The following is a 21,285-nucleotide window of genomic DNA, read 5'->3' as shown; positions in this document are numbered from 1 at the left end:
TCTCTCTCAGCAGGCAGTATGGAAGACATCGTTCTTAACCCTTAGCCTGCAAAAAAGAACAGATGATATGGAAGGTGTTTTACACTCAAAAGCTCTTGCTCCAGATCCACTACTAGGTATAGTGGTTAGTGTTGGACTAGGATCTGGGACACCAGGGTTCAAAACCCCACTCAGTTATTAACCTTGCTGGGTGACCTTGGGCCAGTTGCAGTCTCTCAGCCTAACCTACCTCACAGAGTTGTTGAGGATAAGGGAGGAGAATCATGTGAACCACCTTGAGCTCCTTGGAGGAACAGTGGGATATAAATGTAATGATAATAAAATATCTTGTTGCTGCCCCTCCTTTTCCCAAGCAGCTCCCTTGCTTCCCCACACTTTGCTTGGCTTTCTCTTCTCCCTCCCCCCAAAATATGTTTTCCTTATTTCATAGAGTTGGATCTGGGAAATTGTGCCACATTAGGGCAAAGGAACATACTGAAGCTTTTTTGGGGGGTGGGGAAAATAGCCCGAAAGGGTGGTAGCCTATGAAGAAGAGAAGCAACACAAAATGGGTTACAAAGAACGGACAGCAAAAATTAAGTGAAAAATAGCCAGAAAGGGACAAAGGGTGCTGGAAATCAAAGGTCACAAGGGAAACTTCCCAGAAGGGAAATGAATGAAATGGGGGAGGCAACCAGCTTCTCTCCCAAGGCTCTTGTTCTTCTCCACCTCTATTGCCCCTAAGTGGAGCAAAGAAGGTCAAGAATGTCCAGGCTCTGGGATGATTTGTGGGGGTGATCCTCTATGGGATTATCATCTGGCAATGCTGCTCCCTGTTCCTCCTGGCTTTCTAGGGGGACTCAAGGTCATGCATTGCAAGAAATCAGAAGTAGCTCCATTGATTTAATGCGCGCACACACACACACCCCATGTTTGCATGCAAAGCAAAACGCATTACACAAAATGCAAGCAGGCAATTGGTCTGAGTGCAAATCCTGATCTCCCTGGCAAATGGGATTTTAGCCACTGGAGATACCAACTGGAGCATCCCGATGCCCCTCCGTCCCCCAGATGGCACCTACTCCCAGGAGCAGGAGGTGCTGTCTGGACAGAAGCTCCCTCAGGGTGCATCCCAAGATACAGAGGCCTCCACATTCTCAGTTCTGTAAAGCAAGGAGAGGGGTAGGAAAAGAAACAGTCCTGCAAAGTGCCACAAGAAACTATGATCAATGAGAAAAGATGCTTTCTCCCCACCTGTCCTCATCAGCTGTTGCTAGGCAGAGTGAGAAGAAACTGGAATAAGGAAAGGGAAAAAGGGACAGGGAAAGCACTTTGCAGCAAGCACCTTCCAGCTGTATGGGTTAGAGCCCCTCACTCTATACCATCCTTTCCCAACCTCAGGGTCCCCAGGTGTTGATGGACTACAGTTCCCATAATTCCTGACCATTGGCCATGCTGGCTGGGGCTGATGGGAGTTGTAGTTACTGGATACAAATAAAGCAGGTGCAGGAAATCTTTGGCCAGATGTTGCTGAACTACAACTCCCATAGGCCCCAGCAAGCATGGCCAATGGCCAGGGATGATAGGAAGTGTAGTTCAGCAACACTGGGAGAGGCCAAAGTTTCCCCACCACTGCTCTACTAGGTGCTGTGCAGAGTTCACCCGACAAAGAAAGGCATAAGGGCTGACAGCTTCCCCCCACCCATTTTGGAAAAACCCAGCAGTCACCCAGATGCACCCCCAGCCTGAAGTAAGACAAACAGAAGGAGAAAGCTGATCAAAATTAACATACTCCCCTCCCCCCCAAAAACCTTTCAGATACGATTCTTTTTTTAAAAAAACTCAGTTTATTTTTAGTTAAAAGATCAGGGAAATTTAAGTAACTGAAGAATAACAAAGCAAAGGCAATAGCAGATTCCTTTTTGAAGGGGTTACATCATCCTTAGAGCAGCAACTCTGATATATTCTGTCCATCACTGCTGCCAGTTTTTATCATCATTTTCTTTCCCCACAAGCCTATGCAGCATTTCTTTGTGCGTGCAACCAGGTGTTCCATATTCTTGCAAGAATAGCTCCGCTGGGAAGCCAAGGAGGACGACGGACACAAAGGCAACAGCCCCTCCTTGCTGCTGATTATCAGCAACAGCTATTCAGAGGTATACTGCTTCTAAACAGGGAGGCTCCACTTAGTGAGTAGTACCTCTAATAGCAAGCTCAGGGCCAAGGACTCAGAGCTATGCATCCATAAGAGGACCACTGTGAAAGAAAAGGAGGTATTGGCATGCTCGGGGAGGGGGGGGGAGCCCAAGGTTTGCAAAAGTTAAAAAAACCCAAAAGAAAACAAAAACCTCAGAACAGCCCAATAAGGACTGAGCATGCTCAGTAACAACAAAATGCTAAGTGCCTGTTGGGGAGAGGGCTGCAATGCTGAACAGGAACATTCCACAAGTCTCTATTGTCTTGAATAACAGCTATTGATCAGCCCATCCTCCATGACTATATTGGAACCCATTTTAATTAATGAATCAAATTATTTTGATCCAGCTGATCACTAATTCCCCCTACCACCCCACTTATCCCTTTCATTTCTGCTATAAAAAGAACATCAAAAACACACCAAAATAATCAAGAATCTAATTCCACTCCCTTACAAAAGTAACCACCCTATCACCATAAAGTCCATTTTTACAGTCTATGCATGTTAATTCAAAACCCACTATGGATCCCCACAGGATTGCAGCTACATATGCCTATAAACACCTAACTCATTAGCCTCCAACTCTTTCTTCTATTTTTCTTTTAAACAGCACAATTGGTATGAAGAGATGCATACTTTAAAAAAAAAAAAAGGTATGGGGAAGATGGAGCACATTCACACGGGAGAGAAGGGCGGCAGGGGAGAGATATAAACACAAGGGGAAAAGGATCACGCTGGCTGAGCAAGTGTACCAGCAACTCCTCCGATTTCCACTGGAAAGCACAATCCACTCTACAAGCAGATATGATCAGGTCCTGATTCGGTTTAGCAACCACCTCCGTGATCTTCAGTCTCTTCAGATCCAACCCTGTGTGAGAACGAATTTATTTTAATCATGTATACGTCCACATTTCTTCACTCTATTCCCCAAGCCCAAATGTCCTCTTTATGTCTCTCCCTCTCTCTCCACACCCTGTCTTTGGTCACATCCACACCATACTTTTACAGTACATGGCTCCCCCCACAGAATCCTGGGAAGTGTAGTTTACCCTTCAAAGAGCTACAACCCCTGAATGGAGGGGTTCCACAGTGTCGCTGCCTCATACAGAGTCAGATCACTGACCCTCCAGGGTTTCAGACAGGGGACGTTCCCAGCCCTATCTAGAGATGCCAGGGGTTGAACTGGGGACCTTCTGCATGCAAAGCAGATTCTCTACCAGTGAGCTATGGCCCTTCTACAGACATCTCCCACCCACTCACAGACCACAAGGATAGCAGAGGTGTGGATGTAGCAACAGGGCCCGTGGGCATAGTCAGTCTCTCCAACGCAATGGTTCACATGAGAGAGAAAACCCAAACAGGGCTTTTTGGGGTCCAGGATTTCTTGTGGTACTTTTTAAAAAGGTATACAAGAACCACAAACAGTAATGTACAAATGACTGAAAATCAAAGGAAAGAAGTACATTATAAAATAAAGAGCTTTTATATCTATATTGCTGAGAGCTGATACGGTGCAATGTATAGAGCACCGCACTTAGGGGGTCTGGATTCAAATTCCTGCTCAGCTGAAACTCACTGAGTGAACTTGGTGCCGTCACTATTCGTCAGGATAGCTCGTAAGAATGTCCCACTGGATCAGGCTAGTGGCCCATCGAGGCCAGAATCCTGTTCTCACTCTGGCCAACCAGATGCCAATGGAAAGTCCACAAGCAGGACCTGATCACAAGAGCACTCCGCCTAACCTACCTACCTCACAAGGTTCTTGTGATGATAAAAGATGGGTGCACATATCCTTCGTCAGATGGAAGCTCTTCTTCTGTTTTAACCATTTCTGGAATTTCTTTCCGTTGCCCGTGGATCTTCTGATGGCTAACAAGGTGTGTCCTACGATTGAACCTTTTTCCGCACTCAAGGCATCCATAGGGTCTCTCTCCAGTGTGGATTCTCTGATGGCTGACAAGGTTTGTGCTGCGATTGAATTTCTTCCCACAATCTGGGCATTCAAATGGTTTCTCCCCGGTGTGGATTTTCTGGTGCATCTTTAGGCCTGATCTGCGGCAAAAGCTTTCGCCACAGTCTGAACACGTATACAGCTCCCTGGCCGTATGAATGCTCTGATGCCTAATGAGGTGCTTGTTCCGGCTGAAACTTTCCCCACACTCAGAGCACTTAAATGTTTTCTCTCCCATGTGATTTTTCTGATGTCTAATGTAAGTTGATCGATCGCAAAAGCTTTTGTTGCAGAGCAGGCATTGGTACGGTTTCTCGCCTGTGTGGCTTCTCTGGTGTGTAATGAGATGATGGCTCTGGCTGAAGCTTTTCCCACATACAGTGCATTTATACGGCCTGTCTCCGGTATGAAGCCTCTCGTGTCTAACCAGACTCGATTTGTCACAAAACTGTTTGCTACAGGAAGAGCAAGAATACGGCTTCTCACCTGTGTGCATTCTCTGATGCGAAAGAAGGTTTGAGGCCCGGCTGAACCCCTTCCCGCAGTGCGAGCATTTGAACGGCTTCACTCCTGCATGGATTTTGCTATGGCTATTGAGGTGGGAGCTCCGTCTGAAGTTTTTGCCGCAGTCTGAGCATTCGTACGGCTTCTCTCGGCCATGGATTCTGATATGCATGATAAAGCCAGCTCTGGAAATAAACACTTTGCCACAATCTGAGCAGTCATATAGTTCCTGTCCTGTGTCGGTTCTTTGATGCCTATTGAGGCCGTGGAACAATCTATCACTCGGTCTCTTTCCTTTGTGTATCGATGGTTCGACTGCTGTTTCACCCTGAGCAGCAATTAATTCATTCTTATGCTCTTCCGATTCACATTCCTTTGGCTCCGCTTGTTTTGAAATAGTTCCTTCAAAGTCCTGACAGTTTTCTCCTTCTAGTGGCATCCCATCATTTTCATCCTGCCTTTCATCATCTGCGAGAAAACAACATCATCACTGGGAACAGAGTCAGACCATTTGTCCATCTAGCTTGCTATTGTCTAAGCTGACTGGCAGTGACTCTCCAAGGTTTTAGGCAAGGAGTCTCTCTCAGCCCTACCTGGAGATGCGATTGGAGATTGAACCTGGGACCTTCTGCATGCAAAGCAGCTGCTCTACCACGGAGCTACGGCTCTTTCATCATTCCCTCTATTTCTGATGTTCACATGGTAAGCGCTGTTTCTGATGCAGCCGAAACAGCACCATTTGCATACAAGAAGGGTGTGAAACCCAAGATTCACAGAAGTACACAGGAAAAAAAACAGAGAAAAAGAAAACCCTCCATAGTGAAAACCCTAACAAAAAAGAAAACACTTCATAGTGCAACATTTTGTTGCCGGTCCTATTTGTCTGAGACTGAGATGTATTGCTGTTTTGCCCCCTGCTCTTAGTGACAGTTTCTGGGGACTGTCCTTTACCAAGATGATGGCTGCTTTTTGTTTTTAGTTGTTGCTAGAAATGTTATAATTTTGTTGGTTTGAATTCTTGTAGATTGTGTTGTTTTGATTTGTATTTATGCTTTTCTATTTGTGTGTGAGCCACCTTGGGGGCCTTTGTGGCCGAAAGGCAGCCTAGAAATAAACACTAACATAAATAAACGCTAACATAACATAACATTTATCTAAAAACATAAGAACAATAAAAGAGCCAGCTGGATCAGGCCAGTAGCTCATCTAGTCCAGATTCTTCTTCTCACATTGCCCAACCAGATGCTCATGGAAAGCCTGCAAGCTTATATAAATATGTATAAATACATTTACATACCGCTTGATTATAAAGAAATCTCTAAATGGCTTACCAAAAAACCACTAAAACAATTAAAAAGAGCAATAGACTAAAAAGAGATTAAAACACATCAGTGCGTATGTGTCTGGATAGGCTAAACAAAAATGTTTTTCGTAGGCGCCAAAAAGAATACAGCAACGGCACCGCCCTGATGTCAATAGGCAGGGAGTTCCAAAGTGTAGGTGCTGCCACACTAAAAGAACAGTTTCTTACAAGTGCAGAGCAAGTATTAGATGGCACCTGCAACAGGGCCAGTTCTGCCAATCAAAGCACTCAAGTAGGTGTATACATTTCGGGTGGCATTCAACCAAGTCCTATTCAGAGCAGACTCAATGAAATTAATGAACATAAGTTAGTCATGTCCATTAACTGCAACGGGTCCACTCCAAGTAAGACTAGTGTTGAATACCACCCTTTATAACAGGTGTGGGGAACATTTGGCCCTCTAGATCAGCCTTTCCCAACCAGTGTGCCTCCAAATGTTGTTGGACCACAACTCCCATCAGCCTCAGCCAGCATTGCCAATGGTCAGGAAAGATGGGAGTTGTGGTCCAACATCATCTGGAGGCACACCGGTTGGGAAAGGCTTCTCTAGGTGGCTGCTCTAGAAAGGCTGCTCAGTTGATGGGAGCTGTAGCTTAGCAATATCTGCAGGGTCAAATGTTCCCCACCCCTGCTTTATAATTACAATGAACATTTAACAGGAACATTGAAGCTATCTTACACCAGGCCAGATTTGTCCATCTAGCCCAGTATTACATGCTCTGTTTGGCAGCAGCTCTCCATAATCTCTTGAAGCCTTTCCCGTCAGCTGGGGGTGCTAGGGATCGAACCTGGGATCTCAGGCAGTAGGACCTCTGCTCTACTCCTGAGCTATGGACCCTCCCCATGTGAAAAATGGCATAAGCCACAGAAGGTTTGAAAAGGAAACGAGAGCTAGACAAACAGAGTCAGGGGCAACTCATCCTTACCTACTAGTACACTGGTCTCTTCCTCCTCCTCCTTGACCTCCCGGTAGAGCTGCCCGAGGCTCGTATCCCGTGAAGAACCCTCTCCCGCAGAGAAATTCACAGCTGCCTCCTGTTTCATCCCCAGCACCTGAAACAATTGAAGAGAATTTTAGTTCAAGATAGTGGGATATACAAGAATGGCCCTGCTGGAACAGGCCAGTGGTTTCATCTGGTCCGGCATCCTGTTCCCCCCTGGGCCAATCAAAGGCCTCGTACTTTCTACCTCCAGTGCACCACTTGGCACAGCTGAAAACAACTGAGGCCCACCAGCCACATAATGCAGTGCAGGAACACAGACGGTCACAAAATGAAGGCAGCATTTGGTATAATCATCTGGCAATTAGTGACATGATACATAATTCATCTTTCAAAATTGCTACATTCGGTGCCACGGCACTTTCCCTGCAGCAAGGAATTCCACAGCTCACTTTTCCTGAAGCTAAGTGCAGACATTTGCTCTGGAGGTATCTTGACTCAGCCTCATTTTAAACAGAAACCCCCCTGCGACCAGTCAGTTAAAAAGAAACAGCCCTCCCCTTCGGTTGCTTGCAGGTGGAAAGTGGCAATGTATACCCCTCTGATCACAAAGCCTCCATTTAACCATCTTGGCTGATGGCCATTGGCAAATCCACTCTTTGCAAATTTTTCTCATTCCCTTTTAAAAGCCATCTGCGCAAGCAGCCATCACTTCATGTTGTGGCAGTGAGCTCCCTAAGTTCCGTTACTCATTGGGGTCTCTATCATGAATCTATTGCTGATCAATTTCACTGGAGGGCATTTCCCGCCATCCTGCGCAGTCTAGTATTAAAGGACAAAAAGGCCTCTTTCTCCACTTGATCCACACTGTGCATAATATTGTAAACATTACAGACCCCTGCCGGTGTTAAGATCAGCAGAGGAGGCCTTCTTTGTAGCTCTGCCACCCTCAAATTTTCAGGAGATGGTGGCCCAGGAGAGGACATTATCTGTGGCAGCCACTAAGTTGTGGAATTACCTCCCCACAGAGGTGCACCCTCACACCTTCACTGTATAGTTTTTGGCAAATGCTAAAGGCACACCTCTTTACTCTGGCCTTTGACACCCAAGACATACATTTTCAGGACCCATTCTATTCCTGTGATTGTAATTTGTTTGAATTGTTTTGGATATTGGATTTTAAACTGTTGTAACCAGCCTTAGGACCTGGTGGTGAAGGTCAGGTAATACATTTATAATAATAATAATAATAATATAATAATAATAAAAAATCTCTCATATATCTACCCATCTTTGTTGTATAACCCAGCCCCCAAACTGATTGTTTATGTTTGCCCTTTTCTGGACCTTTCCCAGCCCTACAACACCCATCACCAGAAAGGCTAATCCCACAAGACAGAGATGGGGAACTGGAACCTTACCTGCCCCACACCCTGCAGGGCCACCTTCCTGTCAAACACCTGACATCGCAACAATGTCAGGTTACCCATTTTCCTTTGCCTGGGCAGCTTGAAAACAAACAGCACAGCACTTTGCAGATGCTAGCGCTTTGCAAGTGCTTACAATCAGCTGATCAGTGGCACCTGAAAAGCTGCATCTTCACCTGTAGAGCAGAAAGGAATGCCTTACCTGAAAGCCTGATGGACCAAACAGGAAGGCTTGGTGGTCCTAATTTGACTCACAGGCCAAAGGTTCCCCACCACTGCCACAAGCTAAGGGCCACAGCCTGCCTCTTGCCTCTGATATTGCAGTCATCCTCAGGACCACTGGGAAGAAAATGCTCTCACCTGCTGATCCCGTCTCTCAGCCTCTCGCTGCCTCAGGAGAAAATGCTCAGCGAGGGCCACTGCGTGGAAACAGCTCTCTGAATCGCGCTCTCTGATCCAGCTCAGCATTTCTGGAGGAAGGATGGCCAAGAACTGCTCCAGGATCACCAGCTCCAGGATCTCCTCTTTGGTGTGCCTCTCCGGCACCAGCCACTGATGGCAAAACTTCCGGAGCTGACAGTAGGCCTCCCAGGGGCCTTCGGCTTCCTCATAGCCAAACTGCCGGAAACGCTGGCGCTGGCATTCAGGACTGACCGACTCCTCTGCGGCCTCAGTCTCACTGGCCTGTTCACCGCCACTCCCGCTCTCACTGTTCACACTCTGGGTCTCTCGGGCCGTCCTTGTATGTCTCTTTCCAAGCCTGTTCCTTTTCCCGCCTTTCGCCCACTGTGTGGTGGCCGCTGCTCCTTCAGTGTGTGAAAGGGCATCCTGAGCATCATCCCTCAGCCCAGTCTCTGGTGGCTCTAGGCTTCCCTGCCCCGATGGAGGGGACTGTGAGGTGCTCAGGTAATCTTGCCACATATCATTCCACCGCCGAGATGATGGCCCCTCGCCCACTTCTTGTTTAATGCACCGTGCTGCCGCTGTTAGACCCGGAACAATAACCGTCTCCACCTCATTGGCCAGGCAGTCGTCCCCAGTTCTTTGCTGCACTCTCCCGTGTTCCAACTCTGGCCTCTCCATTTTAATTTCTGGCTTCAATTCCTCATCGACAACCACCCTGTGAAGATCCAGGGCCGAGAATTCTGCTGCTTCCTCTGTAGCCATTTTCCTCCCCCCTCTTTGTAAAGGATGATCCTAGCTCAGCTCTGTCTCTCCATCCCCTTTTCAGCAGATGTAGTGGAAAGCATCTTGACTTCGTAACAGTAATTACAGCAAGGCGACAGCAAGGCGCCACAGAATTCCATCCATGATGCTATGTGCACCCCAGGAGCCTAGGCTGAACCAAAGCTTACTCAGACACACCGTCCACCTTCACTCACCTACAACTGTCCTGAAAGACAAGAGGCACAAATAACGAGTAAAGCAATGAGTAGAACATAGCTCTTTTAGTTAGAGGGTTTGGGGGTTTTTTTACAAGTGGAACCTGCAACAAAATGGTGCTGTGTATCCTCACCTCTAAAGAGAAATGCTTTTTCAGAGTTCTAGCCAGCCAGTCACGCCCTTTTCCAGGACACTCCATTTCATTCCCTACTTTCCTCACCAAAGAGACTTACTATTCTGTGGCTACTTATAAGACTATGGGGGTTGTTTGTGAGGGAGAAGGTTTGTCACCTTACTTCCCCCCCCTTTTTTTCTAATTTTTCTATCATCAAGTTGATCACGTCAGAGGAGCACACAGAGAAGGGCCTCGCATGAAGACACGGGGAAGCACATGGCTTTTAGGTACACACAGTCTTTTATGTACTCTGGCTCCAATCTGTGAAGAACTTTAAAAGTTAAAACCAGCTCTGCTGGGGAACAGACTAGAAGTCAGTGAAACTAATATAGCGCAGGCGTAGTCCCAATTAGCAATCTTAGGATGCAATTCTATGCACAAATAGCTGGAAGTAAGCCCTAATGAACCCAATGGGCTTACTTCTGATCTACAATCTCCTGAAAATAGCTTCACCTCTGGGAGAAACAGCCATAGGACCTGTACAGGATTGCAGTTAGTCTTTAAGTTACAGCGCAACCAATACATGGGCCTTACTTCTGAATAAACATGTATAGGATTGAACCATTAGCCTTATTTATTTATTAACCGCTTGTTATTTAAAAATCTCTAAACAGTACACAAAAATAATTTTATTTATGAATTACCTTCTCTCTGTGTGTCAAGGTGATTTACAAATATATAACAGAAATAAAAATAGCTTTAAAAACTTTACATAAATAACAAAAAATAAATGTTGAAACACAAAACGAACATCTATGGGACAGACCCCTACATCCAGATGGAAAAGCCCATTGAAACAAATATGTCTTCAACTGCTTCTGGAAAGTACAGGTAGTGAGCACCAGTCATATCTCAACAGATATTATAACAATGGTATCATAAAAGCCAAGATACAACATAAAAACCAAGAAAACAGAAATTTAAGAACAAGAGTTCAATACTAACAAGATCTAGCATTATGAATCAAAGAAAGTCTTGGCACAAAGAAAGATCTTTACAACACATCTGAAGCAACTGATGAATGGAGTTTATGTCAGAGAGAAGGGAAATACACAGTGCAGGGTCAATGGTGAAAAAAACTTCTCTTTCATGTCACCGCCCTGTGAACTTCTGTAGGGTGGAGTGCCATGAATAAAATTTATGTAAATAACCCAAGAGTTACAGTACAAGCCTATATAAATCTCCTCCAAAAAAAGCCCCACTGAATGCAATGGGATGGGATTTATTTCCATTTGTGCACAGGTTTGCAGATTTAAAGGGCCTTCTGTGATGCGTCCTTCCCTGGCTCTCCCTGTCAGGTTCCTACCTGCTCGTGGTTACTGCCTGTCTCTAGGCACCACCAGGGACTCCACCAGTCCGGACCGCTCTCTCTTATGATTTCTCTCCCCGCTCTAGCACAGATCTCAACAGATCCCCCTGCTAGGCAACCACCAGTAACGTCCCAATACTAGTATTCCCAGAGACTCTGAATACTGGTATTGTTATTCTCTTCACCACTGCCACCATTTGTTACAGTTCCCCTTCAGCCTTGGTCATTACCTTACCCTCCCTTCTGGTCTGTGAAACCCCAGCCAAGGATCAGGCCTTTGGTAAACCAAATTAAGCATTTATTACAGATAACAAAACTAATAAGATTAACAGGATTTCTTCTTAAGGCACATAAGCATATGGTTTTACTCAATACTAATCCGAACTCCACCTCCCTCCTTCTTCATTCTCTCCTGACAAACAACTCTCTCAAACCCCACCAAGCAATCCACTCTTTCTCTTCTCCCCCCATTCCACAATTTACCACCTCACATTCACCCAGATTTACCTGTCATCCTTTCATTTATACTGTCAGCCATTTTAAACATTCAGCCAATCATCAAGCATTCTATTGCCCATTCACTCCCCCTCCTCTTTCACTACTTACCATGTATACTCTAAACAACCAGCACTTACCATATATACACTAATATATAGGAACATCACATTTCCCCCCCCCTTAAACAACGGCAGAGTATTATTCCTGTTCCAGGATTTATACGTTGCGTTAACAAATAAAAGTCTCTATGGGGAAAATGTCTTTCTTTGTTCCTCTGTCTGGTCACGTCACTGCAGTCCCAGCCACTTGCCTGGAAAGTCCATCGGCCAGTACATTGTCCTTGCCTTTTATGAACTGGAAGTCCACTTGATAGTCCTGTAGGGCCCAGGACCACCTCTGCAGCATAGTGTTATGGTTTTTCATAGTCTGCAACCATAACAAGGCCCGATGATCCGTAGTCACTGTGAATCTTCGTCCCCACACGTATGGGTGCAACTTGTTCAGTCCCCACACGACCGCTAGGCACTCCTTCTGGACCGATGAATAGTTTTTCTCCCTCGGCATCAGCTTGCGACTCAGATACGCCACTGGATGTCTGGTGCCTTCTCTCTCCTGCAGCAAGACGACTCCCAGCGCGAGGTCTGACGCATCTGTAGCCACGATGAATGGTTGCTCATAGTCTGGTGCTATTAATATGGGTCCTTGGCACAAGGCTTGCTTCAGCAGATCAAAAGGCTTCTGACATTCATCCGTCCATACCACACGCTCAGAACACTTCCTCTTTGTTAATTCATACAAGGGGGTTGCTATTTCCCCAAAATTTCTCACAAACTTCCTATAAAATCCAGCCACACCCAGAAATGCCCTTACTTGTTTTTTGGTTAAGGGGATCGGCCACGCTTGTATTGCCTCCACCTTGCTCCATAAGGGGGTGATTTTCCCACTCCCCACCTTATGTCCTAAATAGATTACTTCCTTTCGTCCAAACTGGCATTTCTTAGCTTTTATTGTGAGGCCTGCTTTTCTTAAGGCCTCCAATACTGTTGTCAGGTGTTGGACATGCTCAGGCACCGACTTGCTAAAAATGGCCACGTCATCGATATAGGCCACTGCAAAATCTGACATGCCTCGCAACACAGTATTGATTAGCCTCTGAAATGAACTTGGTGAGTTCCTTAGTCCCATGGGTAAGGTCACAAACTCATATAACCCATCTGGTGTACTGAAGGCAGTTTTGGCTCTGGATTGCTCGTCTAGTTCCATTTGCCAAAATCCTTTACAGAGATCTAGTGTAGAGATAATGGTTGCTGCCCCCAATAACTCTAACATAGCGTCTACCCTAGGCATAGGATACGCATCTGGGACAGTAATTCTATTGATTAGCCGATAATCAATGCAAAACCTTGTCATTCCATCTTTTTTCGGAACCAAGACAATACTTGAGGCCCAGGGACTGATGGATTCCCTGATCACTCCTAATTCCAGCATATCTTCCACCTCCTTTTTGATCTCATTCAAAACTTTCCCATTCACACTGTACGGAACAGATCTGATTGGGGCATGATCTCCAGTATCAATGGAATGTATAACTATACTGGTTCGGCCAGGTTTGTTGCTAAAGAGATTCCTATAGGTTTTCAAAACTCTCAGAATCTCTTCTTTTACTTCCTCCTTCACCTCCTCTGACCATTCCACTTGATCTACCCCTCCTTCGTCTTTGCTTTCCTGTACCAAATCTGGAAGTTCAGGCCCACTTCCCTCAGGGAATAAGGTAACTTGCAACACCTTTGCATCCCTGGTATGGTAAGGCTTTAACATATTTATATGAACCACTTTGCTTTTGTTTAATTGGTCTGTGGTGATTACATACGTCACTGTGTCAAGCCTTTCTCTGATGGTATATGGTCCTTCCCAGTTAGCCTGTAATTTGTCATGTTTCCTGGGTATGAACGCCATAACCATATCTCCCACATCATACACACGTTCTCTGGCTGTTCTGTCATACCAGTAACTTTGCTTCTGCTGAGCTTGACTGAGATTCTCTTTCACCACTTCCATCATTTGTTTCACTGGTTCACATTCATCCTTTCTCTCAGCGGGCATCCACAGTCTATATAAAATCCCATTCTCACACACAACTTGATTCCTCAGTTTGTCAGTGAAAGGGATCTGTTGGGTCAGCGCTTGTTCCTTTATCTGCTTCAGACTTATATCTTTATGCAGCTCTTCCCTGAATTGCTCTGCTTCTTCCCCAGAGACCACTTGATACAGTTTGTCTTCTTCAGCAGGCCTGCTAGTGGTTGCTATGGTGACCTGAGCCTGGTTAACAGATTCCACCCTGTTTGTTTCAGCCCCCCTTAATATGGCTTCTTTTTCTCTGCCAATTTGCTGTCTGGTCACTACATATATTTTCCCCTGTGCCCCCATAACATCTCTTCCCAGTATTACTGGTTCTTGTTGCTGGGCATTAATACCAACTTTATATTGGCCCTTTCGGCCTCTCCATTCCATTTTCACTAGGGCCACAGGCAAACTCTCTGGTTGACCCCTCACTCCTTGGATAGTCACTGTTTCCTGAGGTAATATTTCTTCAGATTTTATTAAATCTGGCCTCAGTAACGTCTGAGCGGCACCAGTGTCAAGCAATGCCCAATAATTTGCCCCTTGTACACTCACTTCCTCTCTCAGACTTGAATCAAGGTCTGTTACTTCTGTCCAGTTTATCTGGCAAAACTGAACCTTTTTCGCTGTTTCTAAAGCCTTGGGCTCTGTTTTCACTGCCCTTGTCTGAGCAGGATTACTAATGGGGTTGGCAACCTCACATTGAAAACGTAGGTGCCCTGGTCTACCACATTTGTAGCATAATTTCTCCTCACTTTTAGGGTACACATATCCACTCTGGGGTGTCCTGTGCCCTTCAGATTTTAATGGAGGACTCACTCGCTGTGGTACCACATCCCTTCTGCCAGCACTATATAGTCTGGGTTTAAACTCTCTTGATGTTTTCCCCACCCAGCCAGTTCTATTGGAGGCGAAGTGATCCGCCAGCTCTGCGGCCTCCTGCACAGATGTAGGGGAACGGTCTTTGACCAGGAGCCTTATATATGGTGGTAACTGATGGTATAATTGATCCAGTATCCTGAGGCTTTTCACCTCTTCCACTGACTGAGCTTTGGCACTACTCATCTACTTTCCAAATATATCCATCAACTTTGCTCCCAGTTCCACAAAAGACCTCCCTGTCTGTATCTGGCAGTTTCTGAAAAGCTTTCTAAAATAATCAGGCCCCAGTCTGAATCTTTTAAACACTGCTTCTTTGAATTCAGCATAGGTGACGGGCTTGTCTGAGGGGAAATATTGGTATACCTCAGCCAATTCCCCTTTAATCAGATTTGATAAATACTGCATGTATTTATCTTCAGGTAGCCCCCACAACTGAGCTGCTTTTTCAACGGTGCTGAGGTAAATTTGAGGATCTTGACCAGGCTCATAGACAGCAAAGTCCTTTGGAGTAATTTTTATTTTTGCTCCATCTCTGTCTTTCCTTGTCTCCTCAGAGTGAAATTTCTCTCTATCAAATTTTAACTTTTCTACTTGTAATTCAGCATCCAATGCTCGTTGCTTCTCCCTCTCCTCAAACCCCAATCTCATTCTCTCAGCTTCCAACTCCCTCTGCTTGTCTTTTTCCTCAGCTTCCATCCTCAATCTCTCAGCTTCCATCTTCAATCTCTCAGCTTCCAACTCCGTCTGCTTGTCTTTTTCCTCAGCCTCCCTCTTCAATCTCTCAGCTTCCAACTCCCTCTGCTTGTCTTTTTCCTCAGCCTCCCATCTTAACTTCTCTCTCAAGTACTCTATATAAGCGGGATTGCTTAAATATCCTTCTGGGGTCTCTTCCCTGACAGGTTGTTTTTGCTGGGCAGTTGCAAATCCTATAAGTGCTACCCTCAATTCATCTACCCCTTTACCCTCGTGAGGTAAATTGAATGTTATGCACTTCTCCACCAGCTCCTCTCTTTTCATTTTTATGTATTCAGCCATGGTCACTCACTCTTTGCCACACACTCTTTGTCAGTCACTCTCACAAGAAATCTTGTTTTGTTATTTCTGTTTGCCACACCACTGTATCTGGATTCTCTGTTGTTCGTATCTGGATTCTCTGTTGTTCGTATCCCACCGCTACTGACACCACATGTGATGCGTCCTTCCCTGGCTCTCCCTGTCAGGTTCCTACCTGCTCGTGGTTACTGCCTGTCTCTAGGCACCACCAGGGACTCCACCAGTCCGGACCGCTCTCTCTTATGATTTCTCTCCCCGCTCTAGCACAGATCTCAACAGATCCCCCTGCTAGGCAACCACCAGTAACGTCCCAATACTAGTATTCCCAGAGACTCTGAATACTGGTATTGCTATTCTCTTCACCGCTGCCACCATTTGTTACAGTTCCCCTTCAGCCTTGGTCATTACCTTACCCTCCCTTCTGGTCTGTGAAACCCCAGCCAAGGATCAGGCCTTTGGTAAACCAAATTAAGCATTTATTACAGATAACAAAACTAATAAGATTAACAGGATTTCTTCTTAAGGCACATAAGCATATGGTTTTACTCAATACTAATCCGAACTCCACCTCCCTCCTTCTTCACTCTCTCCTGACAAACAACTCTCTCAAACCCCACCAAGCAATCCACTCTTTCTCTTCTCCCCCCATTCCACAATTTACCACCTCACATTCACCCAGATTTACCTGTCATCCTTTCATTTATACTGTCAGCCATTTTAAACATTCAGCCAATCATCAAGCATTCTATTGCCCATTCACTCCCCCTCCTCTTTCACTACTTACCATGTATACTCTAAACAACCAGCACTTACCATATATACACTAATATATAGGAACATCACACCTTCATCTTTCTGTTTTTTAAAATTAAAAGCAAAAGAGCACTGGCTTTTTCTATAGGCTGATCTAGAAGCGTATAAGCATATAAATTATGGGAGGTGCATTTGGCACCCATGTTGCATAATTTTCACCAAAATGCCGAGAAAATGCAACCTTTCACCCTGACCTTTGACACACAAGACATATAGTTTTAGAACCCACCATATTCTTTTGACTGTATATTTTTAAAAACTGATTTTAATATTGTCGTTACCCACTTTGAGACATTATGGTGAATCCTTTCTACCTCCAGGGTAGCGCTTGAGAGAACTGATAATGACTGAGTCCCACCAGTCACATAATGGCAGTGCAGGGGCAGAGTCTTTCACAAAACAGAGACAGCATTTGGCAGTGACATGATACAGATTCCATCTTTTGAATTTGCTAAATTCTTTGCCACAGCATTTTCCTTGTGGCAAGGAATTGCATAGGTCGCCTTTCCTCAAGCCAAGTAGAGACGTTTGCTCTGGATGCAATGTGACTCGGCCTCATTTTAAGCAGAATTTTCTGATCCAGAGACTCTAAGGAGTGAAGTCTTTTTCTCTAACATTTTCCCCTTTCCCCACGCCTGTTTCCTGTAATTTCTTATCCCATTCTCCTGTCACATTCACCTCGTACTTTATCACCCACCCCAAACTGCCAATTTCTTTTATCTCTCCTCCCTGAACCTTCTCCATTCTGTCCACTTTTCCTTCCTGTAACAGCTTCCTTCTACTCCCAGTTATTTTGCTTTCTAATTTCCTTCAACACCTCCTCTGGTTCTTTCCCCTCAGAAGAGAGAGAACTTCCTTCCTTCCGCTCCCCCTGAACTTCTTGGGCTCCTGACCCCGTTTTCTCAGTGCACAAGAAGTTGCTGGTGCTGGCTGAAGGCCACGGCCCAGTAAGGCACAGGTCAGGCAACCAAGGAGGCCACTGGGCAGGTTGTAGCACTCAGGCCCTCCTGAGAGTAACCCAAAGCCCACTGGTGGCTCCTGGGGCCCCGTTTGAGAAACACTACGGCATGTCTTCTCTGTGGGGTTTCTTTTGGGGATGGTTTGGAAACTGGAATTAGTCCAAAATACAGCCCCCAATTATTTTAGCTGGAACAAGCTGCAAAGCCCACACAACACTGAAAGGCCTACACCGGTTACTTCTGCCGTGTAAAGGTCACTGTGAAGTCCTGCTGTTGACCTTCCAACCACTCCATGGCCTGGGGCCCGCTTGTCTGAAGGGAGGCCGTCCCATATAGCCCCCACCACATTTACACGTTTATTTTGAAGATGTTTCCCTCCGCCCTCACACTCCCATCGCCGTCTCAGCACCGAGGCCTTCTAGAACAAGAACAAGAACAAGAACGCATTTCGCTGCTGTTTATTAGCGGGTGGAGAGCGGGGAAGATTCGTCGGCGTACATTTAAGAGGCATTTCATCTAGAGATCAAATGAAAAATCGCACGAATAGTAATGGGCACGATCGCTTTGCTAATTAAACTGCAGGCCCAACTGCGAAACGAAGAGGGTGGCGTGGCGAGTCAAAGGTTTACAACCGCACCTCCCTGCCCCTAATGTAGGGAGAGAGAAATAGGAGAGGGCATGAGGTCTTTCTCTCCGCCCCCATTAATTTCTCTTCCCCCCCCTCAGCTTCTCTTCCCCCAAAAAACTTGACAAACCCGCTTTTCAACTTACCAGTCCCAGGTGAGGCCTCCGGCTTCTCCTAATGAACAAGAAAAGCTGCGATCTTAAGCACGCTTGCCGGGGACCTTACCCCGTTGGCGCTCAGTGGGATTTCTTTCCTTGAAAACGCAATTAGGAGTGCAATTATTTATTTATGCATTTCCAAAAGCACAACGACTGGAACAGTTTGTCAATTTGCAAAAAAAGACCTCCAGCTCGGGAAGACACATTCGACAGGAAGGAAGACTTCCCTCCTCCCCTTCCCCCCAAATCCTCTTCCTCACTAGCAATCTCAGCTGGAACGATTTAACCGTTAAAGAACCATCTTTGCCTAGATTTTTTTAAAGGATCAGCATTAAAATTATATGCACTCTGAAAACAAATCTGACGTTTTACCTATAGGTTGAATACATTCGAAGGTGTGTGAATGCGGGGGCTCATTCTGGCATTCCCTCCTCCTCTCTGCAATGAAGGTAAAGAAAAGGTTGCTCTTTTTTGAACGAGAGACTCGAAGGGTTAAAATAAAAGAGGGCTGATTCTTAGGTAGGCTCGGAAGTTCATAGAGATGCACGAATTCCTCTTCCGGTCCCTCCCTTTGTTGGCTGAAAAGGGGGGGAGGGAAACCGGAATGCACCCACCTACCCCCTTTATTTATGAATCGCTTCCCGTAAATAGTTTGCAGTTCAAAATAATTCCAAATGTAAAAACAAATATCACACATAAATATTATATAAAATAAATTATAAATATATGTAGAAATTCAGTTGCCTGAAAACCTCTGACAATTAATTTTCAAAAGTCAAGAGCTAATAAAGATCAATGAATCAAAATGAAATAGATGGAGATCGGAAGGAAGGGAAAGCAAGAGGCAGAAAAGTGGGAGTGGAAAGGAGGGAACACCCCTAAAAAAGTTCCACCCCCAGATTAGAGTGCATTTGATCCACCTCACTACAGCTCTGTAAGAAAGCGCAATTGAAATAAAGGCATTTTCCCTCCACTTAACTCTTGCCCCCACCTTCATCTCCTTTCTGTATTGCTGACCTTGTGTCAAATCTCAAGATTGTAAACAGCTTGGGGCAGGGACCTGATGCTGTCACTTGCCACTGATGGCACAATGTCAATAGTTTAAATTACTTTGTTTCAGCCATTTGCCCAAATTTATAATAACTGGGTCTGGAAAGCCCTCCGCCCAGCTGCTTTTAGCAGAGATGTTTTAATCTGATATTATTGTGGATACTTTCCATTGACTGCTGAGACTTTTTCCCCACTGCCATTAAAAAAAATATTGAAAGGATATTGTAGGTATAGTTGCCTTGAAAGGGCACGTTGCCTTGAAAGGGCACTTTGCCCTGAAAAGCAGCCTAGACTTATTTAAAATTAATATTTATTTGCATATTTTTAAATGTAGATCCTGCCTTTCTTCCATCACGGAACCAAAGGCAGCAGAACAGTGGTTCCCAGGCAGTGACCCATCTAGGCACTGACCATCAGACCTGCTTAGCTCCAGCACAGTGGTAAGGGCTGTAGCTCAGTATTCAACTACATTTTTGTGCTATTGCAAGGATTAGCACTAGCACAACGGGTTGTCCCTCTCCTTCCCCCACATCATCCCCAAAACTGCTTGGGAGGATTCAGGGAACCCCCAGAACAAATTTAGGAGGTGTGCAGGGGGGGGCAGGAGGAGAGGGGGAGATTGTGTTGCACAAGAAGCAATTTGTGTAATGCTACATTGAATATAACCCTGTATAAAAACCTGTACCAAGAAACTCAGCAGGGAGATTTTATTAAACCCTGAATAAACAGGAACATAAGAAGAGCCCTTCTGGATCAGGCCAAAGGCCCACCTAGTCCAGCATCCAAATGTGTCCCAGGGCCTCAAAAGGTTGGCGACTCCTGTATTTTATTTATTTATTTATTTAAATATTGATCAAACGCACTTTCATATAAAACATTGCAAGGTGGTATGCAACCTAAAAACACAATAAAACAAAATGTCAACCATCCATAAAAGCTGGTTGGGAAAGAATCTTAAATTCAGAAGATTGAATAGTACCTGGATAATAATACCTGAATAATAATACAGTAATACAATATTACTGCCTGAACAATATGGTAATACAGTTTTCAGAAGATGTCTGAAAGTGAGCAGGGATGACTCCTGAACCTCTGTTGGCAAGGTCTTGGTCGCTGGGAAAAGCCAGACAAATCTCAGGAACATGTGGGACCACAAAAAGTGGCCCATCAGAAGACCAACTGAGGTGGAGCATAACGAATCTGGGATATTCCAGGCATACCCTGCCCCCATGCCACTCTTTTTTTTTTATTCTGGGCTAGCATTCGCAGGGTCTACAATCAGCATCTAGCTGCATCCTCTGTAACGCTGTTTCTGCCTGGGGACAATGGTTTCTGCCATCTCTCCCTGTTTCCTGAGATAACCCTCCTGGAAGTAACAGGTTCCTGAAGGAAGTGGGTTATTTCCGGTCCTTACTGAATTTTCTCAAATAACATCCTTCTCTCCTGCTGGTGTGCTAGTACATTGGTCTGCTTCCACTAGTGAGTCAGGACCTACTCCTGGGTCGAGGCCTGATCTAAGATGGGTCAGAACATCAGCACTGTCCCACTACAGACATATGGCCAAGTTCCTAACCCACACCTAAAGGTTCTACCAGTTTAAATATTTATTTCCCCTTCCTTTGTACAGCTGATCTGTGTAGGCAGCTAGGACCCATCTAGGCCAGGCATTCTCAAACTATGGTCCATGGACTACCAGCAGTCCACAAGCTTCATTCAGGTGGTCTGCAGCATGTCCCATTAAATATTCATATTGATTTTTAATTGTAATGTTATTGCTTCTTTTATTTCTTATATTGTATTTTCTTGTGTTACAATTTGCATGCTATGGAATGTTAATTGTAATACAATAAAATACAATATAAGAAATAAAATAAGCAATAAAATACAGTTAAAAAAC

At 45.1% G+C, this 21,285-nt stretch overlaps 1 protein-coding gene across 3 annotated transcripts; it reads right to left on the bottom strand.

Moving 5' to 3' along the window:
- Positions 1-1,803: 1,803 nt before the first annotated feature.
- Positions 1,804-18,883, bottom strand: LOC133381094 (zinc finger protein 586-like). Of its 3 annotated transcripts, XM_061619646.1 has the most exons (6): positions 18,711-18,883; positions 18,327-18,433; positions 8,723-9,755; positions 6,921-7,047; positions 3,927-5,099; positions 1,804-3,044 (listed from the first exon to the last, which is right to left on the bottom strand). In XM_061619646.1, exons 3-5 carry the CDS (start codon positions 9,527-9,529, stop codon positions 3,928-3,930), a joined length of 2,106 nt encoding a protein of 701 aa, XP_061475630.1. In that variant the 5' UTR covers positions 9,530-9,755; positions 18,327-18,433; positions 18,711-18,883; the 3' UTR covers positions 1,804-3,044; position 3,927. The 3 variants fall into 3 exon arrangements, with proteins under 3 accessions (XP_061475630.1, XP_061475631.1, XP_061475629.1); XM_061619647.1 differs by lacking the exon at positions 18,327-18,433; XM_061619645.1 differs by lacking the exon at positions 18,711-18,883 and having other exon boundaries at positions 18,327-18,600.
- Between the last annotated feature and the right edge of the window lie 2,402 nt (positions 18,884-21,285).

This window comes from Rhineura floridana, chromosome 3, assembly GCF_030035675.1.
Source record: "Rhineura floridana isolate rRhiFlo1 chromosome 3, rRhiFlo1.hap2, whole genome shotgun sequence".
In the NCBI taxonomy this organism is placed as follows: domain Eukaryota; kingdom Metazoa; phylum Chordata; class Lepidosauria; order Squamata; family Rhineuridae; genus Rhineura; species Rhineura floridana.
The sequence above is the reverse complement of the archived record's forward strand: the minus strand, read 5'-3'. Positions and strand labels throughout refer to the sequence as shown.